The sequence below is a fragment of the Panulirus ornatus genome, chromosome 64 (genome assembly GCF_036320965.1).
Source record: "Panulirus ornatus isolate Po-2019 chromosome 64, ASM3632096v1, whole genome shotgun sequence".
In the NCBI taxonomy this organism is placed as follows: Eukaryota; Metazoa; Arthropoda; class Malacostraca; order Decapoda; family Palinuridae; genus Panulirus; species Panulirus ornatus.
The window spans coordinates 214295-226911 of record NC_092287.1 but is presented as its reverse complement, the minus strand read 5'-3'; the positions used below and the strand labels follow the sequence as shown (position 1 = coordinate 226911).

Below are 12617 nucleotides of genomic sequence, written 5' to 3'. Positions count from 1 at the left end.
ATATATATATATATATATATATATATATATATATATATATATATTCATTATCTATTTTGCTTTGTCGCTGTCTCCCGCGTTAGCGAGGTAGCGCAAGGAAACAGACGGAAGAATACATATAAATATATATATATATACATATATATATATATATATATATATATATATATATATATATATATATATATATATATATACATATATATATATATATATATATATATATATATATATATATATATATATATATATATATATATATATATATATATATATATATATATATATATATTCCAAAGCGTCCACAGGGAAAATAAAACACGATAAGCTCCTAAGTACACTTTCGTGTAATAATCACATCATCAGGGGAGACACAAGAGAGAAATATAACAGTCAGTTGATATACAACGAAGAGACGTAGCTCGGACGCCATTTGGTAAGCACTTCCTAAATCTAAATGTATTTTTTGAAATAGTGCATTAGTTGTTATGTTTATTGTTAGTATCATCCTCTTCATATGTGCCAAGAAGTGATAACTATTCATTAAAGAATTTTTGGATATAAGCTACGAACTAGCTTACTTCTGTTATTTGCAAATACAACTCTACTGTCCATATATTATCGGTATTAACCCAACTTGTAATGTCTATGTCTCTGTCTTGAAACATGTCACTCTAACTTGTTTCATATACTACATTGCCGTCTATATTGATGGGTACTGACAACCTGTAATGTCTGATCTGTCCACACACTTTGCCCGAAGTGACGTAAATAAAGGGTGTAACCAAACAACATTTGAATGACAATTAATTATGCATTTTTTCTTGCTTCTTCGCCGTTTCCTGCTTTAGCGATGTATTATTAGAATCAGACTAAGAAAGGCCACTTTCGCTCATATTTATTCTCTAGCTGTTTGAGTAATACACTAAAACCACACAGGGCCCCACATACCATTCTGTCGTTTCCCCCAGCCGTTTTCATATGCCCTGGTTCAGTCTACTAACAGCACGTCGACCTCTGTACAGCACACCATTCTTCTTCATTCTATCCCGAGCACGCCTTTCACCCTCCAGCATGCTCAGGCCCTAAGCACTCAAAATCTTTTTCAGTCCTACCTTACATCTCTAATTTGGTCTCCCCGTTCTCCTACTTTCCTTTACTTCTGACAAATATATCCTCTTTGTCAACCTCTCTTTACTCATTCTTTCCATATGTCCATTTCTGAACACCTTTTTCAACTCCGTCAACCACGCTTTTCTTAATACCACACCTCCTTCTTACCCTTTCATTACTTACTTAGTCAAACCATCTCACACCATTGTCCTTAATTATTTCATTTCCAATATATCCTCACTCCTTCGTACATCCTCATCTATAACCTATTCTTCGCACCCATACAACATTACTGGACTACTATATCTTCAAGCATATCCATTTTTGCCCTTTCAGATAACGACCTTACTTTCCACACATTCATCAGTGCATGCTCCCAAAACCTTCGCCTCGTCGCCCATCCTATGATACACCTCCCCTTCCATTGTTCTATTCACTGCCATATCCATTCATCTGAAACACTTCACTTCCTCTGAATTTCTCCACTCAGACTTACGCCCAAAGTAACCTGTCCCTGTGCCATAAACCTAATAACCGTGCTTTTATTCACATTTACACTCGGCCATCAGCACACTCCCAAGCTCAGGCACCAACTTCAGCAGTTTCTCATTCGAACCTGCCACCGGCTGTTTCCTGTGGGGCGGGGTGCCGCCGGGAAAGGATCAAAGGCAAGCAAGTATGAATATGTACATGTGTATATATGTATATATTGTTAGATAGTTTACATGAAAAATCATGTATACACTACATGGTTGATATACATAAACCAAGAACACGGTGAACTAGGTCCTTAAAGGAGGTACGTAAACAGAAAACACAGCACACTAGTTCGCTTGTTAGGGTACATACACCAAGAACAAGGTACACTGGTTCGTTTGAAAAGGTACGTTCACCAAGTACATGGTGCACCGATTCTTTGAAGCAGGTGCATGTACCAAGAACACAGGGCACGGGTTCGCTTGAGAGTTGTATATACCATGAACACGGTGCACTGCTTGTCGTAAGAAGGTTCATACAAGAAAGCCTGGTGCACTGGTTCTCTTGAAGAGGCACATGCATCAAGAACATGACCCACTGGTTTGTTTGAGAAAGTACATTCAGCAAGAACACGGTCCACTGGTTCTGTTGAAGAGGTACATACACTAACTAACTATCGCCCTATTGCTTTGACATATATTTCCAAAGTCTTTAAATCCCTCCTCAACTCCCATATCCTTAAACACCTCGAAAATCACAGTCCTCTCTGATCACCAGTATGGCTTCCGTAAGGCGAGATCCACTGGTGACATTCTTTCCTATCTTACCAATGTCTGGTCATCGTCTCTGAAAGATTTTGGAAATCAAATACAGTTGCCGATGTCTAAGGCTTTTGACAGGGTGTGGCACCCGGGTCTCATCTCTAAACTTCCCTCTTTTAGCTTCCCACCTCACTTTGATCCTTCATGTCTAGCTTCCTTTCTGGCCGATCTATCGCTGTGGTTGTTGAGGGACCAGTCCCTCCCCTTTTCTCCATCAACAGTGGTGTCCCTCAAGGTTTTCTTCTATCCCCTACACTTTTTCTTTTTCCAACGATTTCCTCTCCACCACAAATAATCCAATGCACTCGTGGGCTGACGACGCACACTACATTTATCCACATCTTTCAGTTCTGCGCCCTCTTCTCTCACTCAATCTGCATCTCGTATTGACGCAGCTTCCTCAAAAAACTCAGACTTGGACAGGATATCTCAGTGGGGTACACAAAATCTTGTAAGGTTTAATGCCTCCAAGACAGTTTCTGTCCATCTCTCTATCGAAACCTCACAACTCTCGTCTTTCCTTTGACGGTTCTGTAATTCCACTTCATGACTCAATGAACATACTTGGCATTACTATAAAATTCACTCTTTCTTGGAAACCCCACATTACAGGAAGAGCTATATCTGCCTCTAAGAAACTTGGTTGTCTGTTTAGATGTCGTTACTTCTCTTCTGAACAGTTGCTCCGTTTATACGAGGATTGATTCGTCCTTGTATGGAGTACTGCTCTCACATTTGGGATGGTTCTAGCTCCACATCCTTACTTGGAAGAGTTGAGTCGACAGTGGTCCGCCTTATAAACTATCCCAGGCTAACTTCCAGACTTGTCCCCCTTGCACTACGCCGCAATGTTGGTTCACTTTCCTTCTTCTATAGGTATTACTTTGGTTTTTGCTCCCGAGAGCTGGCTGCTTGTGTGCCCCCACCACTAGCTAGACCACGCAATACTCGGCAAGCTGCTGCGTCACATGATTATCGTGTGGCCATCTACAACTCAAAGGTGGGCCGTCGTGATACCTGCCTCTTTCTCTATACGTCGAAGCTCTGGAACTATTTATCATCTCATGTTTTTCCCATTAACTATGTCCTAGCACATTTCAAAAGACAGAATTTTCACTTTCTCAAAAACTCGTAAATACTCTCCCATGTCTTCTCTTTCCGTTTCATAATTCTCTCTATTTCTCATTTAAGGTCCGATCTTGATATGGACTTTTGTCCATGAGTGAAGCCTTCAACATTAAAAAAGAAAGAACACGGTACATGGGATCGGAGAGATGCATACATCAAGAACACGGTGCACTTGTTCTCCTGAGGGGATACATACACCAAAAGCACAAGGTAATGGTTCTCTTGACACAGACAGATAGACAGACAGACAGACAGATAATTCGGTTTATTTCGATAAAACTACATGGTTCAGGATGCAAGATCCATTGGACGCATGTTTACAGGCTAGCAATAATCAACAGAAAAATAATCAAAAGGATCGTTTGCAATAACAAAGAACTACATGGTTTATAATGAAAAGAGAGAAATCAAAATGATTTACTCTGCAAAATAAGAAGAGATGTCCAACAATTTCTTTATCATTATCACAACGTTTCAGACTACTAAAGTTAATAAGTCCTGTCACAAATGGAGTACACGACCTTTTTACGTGCTCCACATATGAACGATCACTACTATGTGTTGTTCTTGTGCTCACCTGACTGTATCCAGGAGGTGAGAGGTCTCTCTGTCTACATTAGTCCTTTCGCAACTTTCAAGGTCAGCTCCTCCCTTCTTTGTGACAATGCCTGTTAAGAGGACCCTACAAAGGTTATTTGATAACTTTTCTCATGCCCACAGCAGATCTTCACTGCTCTCTTGTGAACCCTCTGGGTCGAATGAGGCTGGTGAGCAGAGAGCCCGGCATGAAACATTTGGCAGCAATACTCTAGGGCAGGTGATATGTATGTTATGTATGTTTTGACCAGTCGAGTGAATGGGGCATTGTACTTCAGCAAGTGTCATGTAGAGGAGTCGGGATGCTCGTGCTCGTGTTGCGTGTTCAGCTCATGTCAGGTCAGAGTGTATGGTGACTTCTAACGGTTTACAGCTGTTTAAAACTGGAATGCTGGTGTCTCCTATGGATGGCTACACTTGGTAAAACCCTTGTTCTTTGTTATCACAGGCATTACTTGGCACTTGCCCATGTTTAGTGACATGTTGCTTGCTGACACCCATATGTATAGTTCCTGAGTTGTTTCCTGCAAGATACTCTCTTCAGGAAGTTGCTCGTATGAGAATGTTACATGGATTGTGAGGTCATCTGCGGCTTTTTCCTCTGTTGCACAGCTCCATTGACCATTGCCAAAAAGGCAATAGACTGCAAAGAGTTCCCCAGGGGGTATAGCTTATACTTCTCATACGTCCAGAGGAAGGTGGGGGGGGGGGGGGGCGTATTCTTTGGAAGCGTTTATGAAGAAATCCAGCAAACCACGTAGCTACAGAGGCCCTTAATCCTATCTTTAAGAGGCGACTTACTATGATGGTGTGATCAACTAAGTCGAAGCCTCTGCTAAGATGATACATAATAATGAACGAAAAAAAGAGTCCCTTGGTTTGTCAAAATCAGACAACATTTTGTGAGCGAATCGCATAAGATAGTGGGTCGTCCAGGACTTCTTTATGTTCCAATATATCGTCTAAGCCCGATATGGGGCTTGATGTCAGACATCATTTCTCAGACGACAAAGCTCTCTAAAACCTTAGGAAAGGTTAGAGTCAGGCTTACCGGTCTGAGATTATCAATTGAAGAAACTTTTTTGTTTTTAAGATGTTATTACTGTTGTTCCTTAGCGCTAGATGGTCGGAGTAGAGCCATTTCTGATGAGTCTGTTGTACATTTTTGTAAGAGGACCATTCATTTCAGTGGAGAAGTCTCTTATTGGTTGGATGGGTAACTCGTTAGGGGGTGTTGACATTCCTTTCCTGAGCTTAGCTAGACGCTTGGCTACATCCCAGGGTTGGAGTAACACTGTTCGCTTTTACTGGTAGGTATCGAGGGGGGCTATGCAAGTGCAGATTTCAGAAAAGTGATCATTGATGTGTTCTGCTAATACTTCATCATCTAGCGTCTCTGACTGATCAATTTTCCATGGTATTTCGATGAGGTACATCCACCCAGAACACGGCTCACGGGTTCACTTAAGGAGGTACATAAACCGAGAATACGGTGCGCTAGCTCTCTGAAGGAGACACATACACCCAGGGAACTGAGCATAGGTTTGTTTTGAAATGGTGCTTAAATCAAGAACACTGTGCTATCTTTCATCTTATAAAGGTTCATGCACTTACGAAATGGCTCTGCTATTCGTTTGACAAAGGTGTATTTATACTAAGAACACAGTACCGTCATTCCCTTGTATACATACCGAGGGCACTGTATCGTCGTTCCTTTGGCGACGTATACCTACTCGCAAAGTGGGCCCTTGCGCTTTATCATCAATAATCAGACTGCAAACTAAATGAATGATATGTATATCTTCGTTGGGACATGAAGAAAATGACCTGAGTAAGCAGCTAAAGTAAGCCATTAACTCTTGTGTTGACAGTGTATGTGACGTTGATGGAACAACAAGTTTGAACACAGAATTTCCATTAAGAACCTGGCTCTGGGGTAAGGGTGCAGCTTGTGGGGGTTTGGCCACTGATGTGATCCATCTACACAGTTGAAGTGAAGAATTTCTAAATTACGATTACGTGACCATCATCGTTGCCATCACACATCTATATGGCCATTATTGTTTCTCATCACACACTTTTGGTGCCATTATATCTTATCATCCAACGCTTATGTGGTCAACATCGTCTCTTATCCCACACTTATATGGTTATCATCGATGCTCATCACATACGTATGTGGTCCGTTTCTCAACACATACTATCGCAGCCAACGTAGTTACTCATCCTACACTTATGTGGTCATCATCGATGCTCATCACAATCTTATGCAGCCATCATCATTGCAAATCGCACATTTGTATGGCCAACATTAATGTTCATCATACATTTATGTGGCTGTCACCATCATCGTTCATTACAAATTCATGTGGCCATCAACGTTGCTCATCCTACACTTATGTGGCCGTCATCGTTTCTGTTCCTACATTTTTTTGACCAACATGGCAGCTCATCAAACACTTATGTGGCCAACATTATCACCCATCCAACACTTATGGGGACATCATCGTTGCCTATTTCACGCCTATGTGGCCATCTTCGTTGTTCATCACACACTTGTGTGGCCACTATTGTTGTAAATCACTCACTTGTGTGGCCATTATCATTGTTCATCACACACGTATCTGGCCAACATCACTGCTTATCCAATACAAGTGAACACTGATATTTGATTATCATGAGACAACATTAACACATCAAAAATGTACTACATAGTCCATCGCAATATTGATTCAACACCTTTAACAGGATGCTCCTTGATAACAGTTCTGGTCATATATATATATATATATATATATATATATATATATATATATATATATATATATATATATATATATATATATATATATATATATATATATATATATATATATATATATGGTTGCGAGGCGTGGGCTATGGATAGAGTTGTGCGCAGGAGGGTGGATGTGCTGGAAATGAGATGTTTGAGTGCAATATGTGGTGTGAGGTGGTTTGATCGAGCAGAAGAGGGTGTTTTGAAATGGTTTGGGCACATGGAGAGAATGAGTGAGGAAAGATTGACCAAGAGGATATATGTGTCGGAGGTGGAGGGAACGAGGAGAAGTGGGAGACCAAATTGGAGGTGGAAAGATGGAGTGAAAAAGATTTTGAGTGATCGGGGCCTGAACATGCAGGAGGGTGAAAGGCGGGCAAGGAATAGAGTGAATTGGATCGATGTGGTATACCGGGGTAGACGTACTGTCAATGGATTGAATCAGGCATGTGAAGCGTCTGGGGTAAGCCATGGAAAGTTGTGTGGGGCCTGGATGTGGAAAGGGAGCTGTGGTTTCGGGCATTGTTTACATGATAGCTAGAGACTGAGTGTGAGCGAATGGGGCCTTTGTTGTCTTTTCCTAGCGCTACCTCGCACACATGAGGGGGGAGGGGGATGTTATTCCATGTGTGGCGAGGTGGCGATGGGAATGAATAAAGGCAGTGTGAATTGTGTGCATGTGTATATATGTATGTGTCTGTGTGTGTATATATATGTGTACATTGAGATGTATGGGTATGTATATTTGCGTGTGTGGACGTGTATGTATATACATGTGTATGGGGGTGGGTTGGGCCATTTCTTTCGTCTGTTTCCTTGCGCTACCTCGCAAACGCGGGAGACAGCGACAAAGCATAATGAATAAATAGATAGGTATGTATATATATATATATATATATATATATATATATATATATATATATATATATATATATATATATATATATATATATATATATATATATATATATATATATATATATCTTTCATACTATTCGCCATTTCCCGCCTCAGCGAGGTAGCGTTAAGAACAGAGGACTGGGCCTCTGAGGGAATATCCTCACCCGGCCCCCTTCTCTGTTCCTTCCTTTGGAAAATTAAAAAAAAAAAAATGAGAGGGGAAGATTTCCATCGCCCCGCTCCCTTCCCTTTTAGTCGCCTTCTACGACACGCAGGGAATACGTGGGAAGTATTCTTTCTCCCCTATCCCCAGGGATAACATATATATATCAAGTGGAAGGGAGCAGGGGGGCTGGAAACCCTCTCCTCCTTGTATTTCAATTTCTAAAAGGGGAAACAGAAGAAGGAGTCATGCGGGGAGTGCTCATCCTCCTCGAAGTCTCAGATTGGGATGTCTGAATGTGTGTGCACACAACCAAGATGAGAAGAAAGGAGAGATAAGTGGTATGTTCGAGGAAAGGAACCGGATGTTCTGGCTCTGAGTAAAACGAAGCTCAAGGGTAAAGGGAAAGAGTGGTTTGGGAATGTTCTGGGAGTAAAGTTAGAGGTTGGTGAGAGCACAAGAGCTATGGAAAGAGTAGCAATACTCCTGAAGCAGGAGTTGTGGGAGTATGTGATAGAGTATAAAAATATAAGCTCTAGATTGATGTAGGTAAAACTGAAAGTGGATGGAGAGAGATGGGTGATTATTGTTGCGTATGCACCTGGTCATGAGAAGAAAGATCACGAGAGGCAAGTGTTTTGGGAGCAGCCGAGCGAGTGTGTCAGCAGCTTTGACACATGAGCCAGGGTTTTGGTGATGGGTGATTAAAATGCAAAGAAGAGTAATGTGGCAGTTGAGGGAATAATTGGTGTACATGGGGTATTTAGTGGAAATGGTAAAGAGTTTGTAGATTTGTTGCTGGAAAAACACTGGTAATTGGGAATACCTGGTTTAAAAAAAAAAAAGAGATATCCATAAGTATAAGTATGTGAGTAGGAGAGATGGTCAAAGGGCATTGTTAGATTACGTATTAATTGATAGGCGTATGAAAGAGAGACTTTTGAATGTTAATGTGTTGAGAGGGGCAGCTGAAGGGATGTCTAACCACTACCTTGTGGAGGTGAAGGTAAACATTTGTAGAGGTTTTCCAAAAAGAAGAGAAAATGTTGGGGTGAAGAGTGAGTCAGTGAGCTTGGAAAGGAGACTGGTGTGAGGAAGTATCAGGAGAGGTTGAGTATAGAATGGAGAAAGTTGAAAGCAAATGGCGTGAGGGGAGTGGGGGAATGTATTTAGGGAAGCAGTGATGGCTTGTGTAAAAGATGCATGTGGCATGAGAAAGGTTGGAGGTGGGTAGATAAGAAAGGGTTGTGAGTGGTGGGATGAAGAAGTAAGATTATTAGTGAGAGAAAAGAGAGACGCTCGGACGATACTTGCAAGGAAGGAATGCAAATGACTGGGAGAGGTATAAAAGAAAGCGGCAGGAGGTCAAGAGAAAGGTGCAAGTGTTGAAAAAGAGGGTACATGAGAGTTGGGGTGAGAGAGTATCATTAAATCTAAGGGATAATAAAAAGATGTTTTGTAAGGAGGTAAGTAACGTGCGTAAGACAAGAGAACAAATGGGAACATTAGTGAAGGGGGCAAATGGGGAAGTAATGACAGGTAGTGAAGAAGGGAGGAGATGGAGTGAGTATTTTGAAGGTTTGTTGAATGTGTTTGATGATAGAGTGGTAGATATAGGGTGTTTTGGTCGGGCTGGTGTGCAAAGTGAGAGGGTCAGGGAGAATGGTTTACATAAGAGAAAAGGGGAAGATGAAATCCGGCAAGGCGGCGGGTTTGGATGGTATGTATGTATAAATCATGGTGAAGTTCTTGAGAATCGGCGAAATGCATGCATAGTGCCATTGTACAAAGACAAAGGGGATAAAGGTGAGTGTTCAAACTACAGAGGTATAAGTTTGTTGAGTATTTCTGGGAAATTATATGGGAGGGTATTGACTGAGAGGGTGAGAGTATGTACAGAGCATCAGATTGGGGAAGAGTAGGGTGGTTTCAGTAGTGGTAGAGTTTGTGTGAATCAGCTGTTTGCTTTGAAGAATGTGCGTGAGAAATACTTAGATAAAGAGATGGACTTGTATGTGGCATTTATGGATCTGGAGAAAGGATATGATAGGGTTGATAAAGATACTTTGTGAAAGGACTTAAGAGTATATGACGTGGGAGGAAAGGTTGCTTGAAGCAGTGAAAAGTTTTTACCGAGGATGTAAGATATGTGTACGAGTAGGAAGATAGGAGAGCGATTGGTTCCCAGTGAATGTCGGTCTGCGGCAGGGGTGTGTGATGTCCCCATGGTTGTTTAATTTGTTTATGGACGGGGTTGTTAGGGAGTTAAAGGCAAGAGTTTTGGAAAGGGGGGGGGGGGGGGGCGAGTATGCAGTCTGTTGGGGATGAGAGGGCCTGGGAAGTGAGTCAGTTGTTGTTCGCCAATGATACAGCCCTGGTGGCTAATTCGGGTGAAAAACTGCAGAAGTTGGTGACTGAGTTTGGTAAAGTGTGTGAAAGAAGAAAGTTGAGAGTAAATTTGAATAAGAGCAAGGTTATTAGGTACAGTAGGGTTAAGGGACCTGACCTGAATGCTACCAGTTCTTCATTCTTGCTTTAGAATGCTCTAGAGACAAGAATAGGGAAGTAGATAATCATAAAGAGAAGAAACATGAGGGGAAATACGATGCGAGAGGCTTTGTCAATTTCCTTCCAGAGTATCTTCTTCTCTCCAGTTTTGGGATCAATCCACTGAAGACTGAGTCGACCGACCTGTTGCTGCAGGTGAGGCCGGATTGACGATGCAGCCTCTGGGTCCCAGGCGTTCTGAGCAGCGCTCATGTTGATCGCTCTCCGTCCCTGCTCGTGACCACTCTGTAACAGTGATGGAGTGAGCTTCTGTCTATCACAGACAATCTATCACTATGGCACAAAACCTGCACTTAACTTGTCTTAAATAACATACTCCATCTACGAAAGACTTTGAAAATAAAGTTAAGATTAGTTCTCAGGCGTAATATACACCAAAAAATGAATATATCTAGGTGTATGCATTACGTTTAATAGTTACATGATACTTTGGACCCTCGCTCAGATTTTCAAAAAGATTTGTTACCCCTCAATCATAAGAAAATGAATTCTTGCAATATTATAAAGAATGTTAATGGGTAACTTAGTCATATTCTTAACAATACTGTTTCTTGTCGTAGAATCTTGTTATCATGCCGACACACACTCAAGAACGAAATAAGGTAATCATGATAGGAACGAATAGAATGAAAATATCATTCAATATAAATATCAAGGACACAAAGATTCTGATATAAGTTCCGAGAAAAAACGTATTAACGGATACATTACGTTTATTAGAAGACTGCCGACTTGTCGCATTGAAGATTAGGCTAGTTAATTTTTTTTCTCTCTCTCTCTTTTGTTGCTAGTGTATTCATTTTCATATTACTCTGTGGATTTACAAAAGAAACACAACACCAACACAGGGAACTTAACTTAGCCTACCCCTAACGTAACCCAACTTTAAAATGATTGCTGAAGGTGGAATAAAGGTTTGAACCAATAACGAATCCGTTGTTTTGATCGTTGTCGATAATGTTAACTTAGAAATGCAGAAACCGTAAGATATATAGTTACTAAGTCATATATGCTCCAGTATAGATACAAAAAAAAAAAGGATTTCAAATATGTGTCGTCAGTCTTTATCACACTTGATCGTCGTTTCCAGCGTAAGTGAGGTAGCAGCACCTGCTCACAACATATTCTTTAGCTGTCATGTGTAATGCACCGAAACCACAACTCCGTATCTACAACCAGGCCTCACAAAACTTTCCATGGTTTATCCTGGACGCTTCACATGTTCTGGCTCAGTGTCGTCAGTAGTGTGTCTAAAATCTAGCATGATGACGTTAATCGTAAAAATCCTGAAACTGATATGTCTCGAAGATATATACGTTCTCTGCTTACTGCAGACAAACTCAAGGGATTGATTACCTTGATTTAAAGAAATCATAATTCGAAAATTCTCCTTTGCCTTTAAACAATGGACTATTCAGGCATTCCACCAATCCTCAGGCATTTCACCATGAGCCATACCAACACTGAAAATTCAATCAACAACTCAACAACACAGTCATCTTCTTTCTTAAGAAATTCCACTGTAAGCCCATCCACCACAGCCGCTTTGACAAACTTCATCTTATGCAAGGCTTTCATCACCTCTTCCCTTTCTACCAAAGCTCTTGCCATGGCTATTGTTTCGCATACCTCTATGTCCAAAACACAAAACATTGACAACTCTATAATCGAACACGCCCAACAATCCTGTAGAATACTTACTCCATCTCCTCTTCAACTCTTCTCTGACTGTTATCACTTCCCCATATGCCCTAAGTCACCAACGCTTGCGTTTTATCTCTTTTTTTTCTCTCTTTCTCATACTATGAACCTCCTTCCAAACTATATTCACTCTCCCTAAAGTTTGCTGATATTCGCTAATACAAATTTTCGTTTTTCCTATTTTTTCAGCCCTTGCACCTTCCTCTTGACCTACTGCTATGTTATCATGTAAACCTTCCAGTCAGTTGCACTCTTTCCCTTCAAATAAGTCCCAGACTCCTTTCTTTTATCTTTCACTAGCAACTTAATTTCATCTCACCACTGATTATCATTTTATCAGCTACTCTCACCA

The 12617-nt window shown here is 40.9% G+C and overlaps 1 protein-coding gene across 3 annotated transcripts in view; it reads right to left on the bottom strand.

Moving 5' to 3' along the window:
- Positions 1 to 97: 97 nt before the first annotated feature.
- The window catches only part of LOC139746322 (glycine receptor subunit alpha-4-like), a 50477-nt gene continuing 37957 nt past the window's right edge, over positions 98 to 12617 (bottom strand). For all 3 annotated transcript variants that reach the window (XM_071657456.1, XM_071657458.1, XM_071657459.1), the window contains one exon: positions 98 to 10789. In XM_071657456.1, the coding sequence (XP_071513557.1) occupies positions 10532 to 10789 (258 nt within the window). In that variant the 3' untranslated portion in view covers positions 98 to 10531. The remainder of the gene's footprint in view (positions 10790 to 12617) is intronic.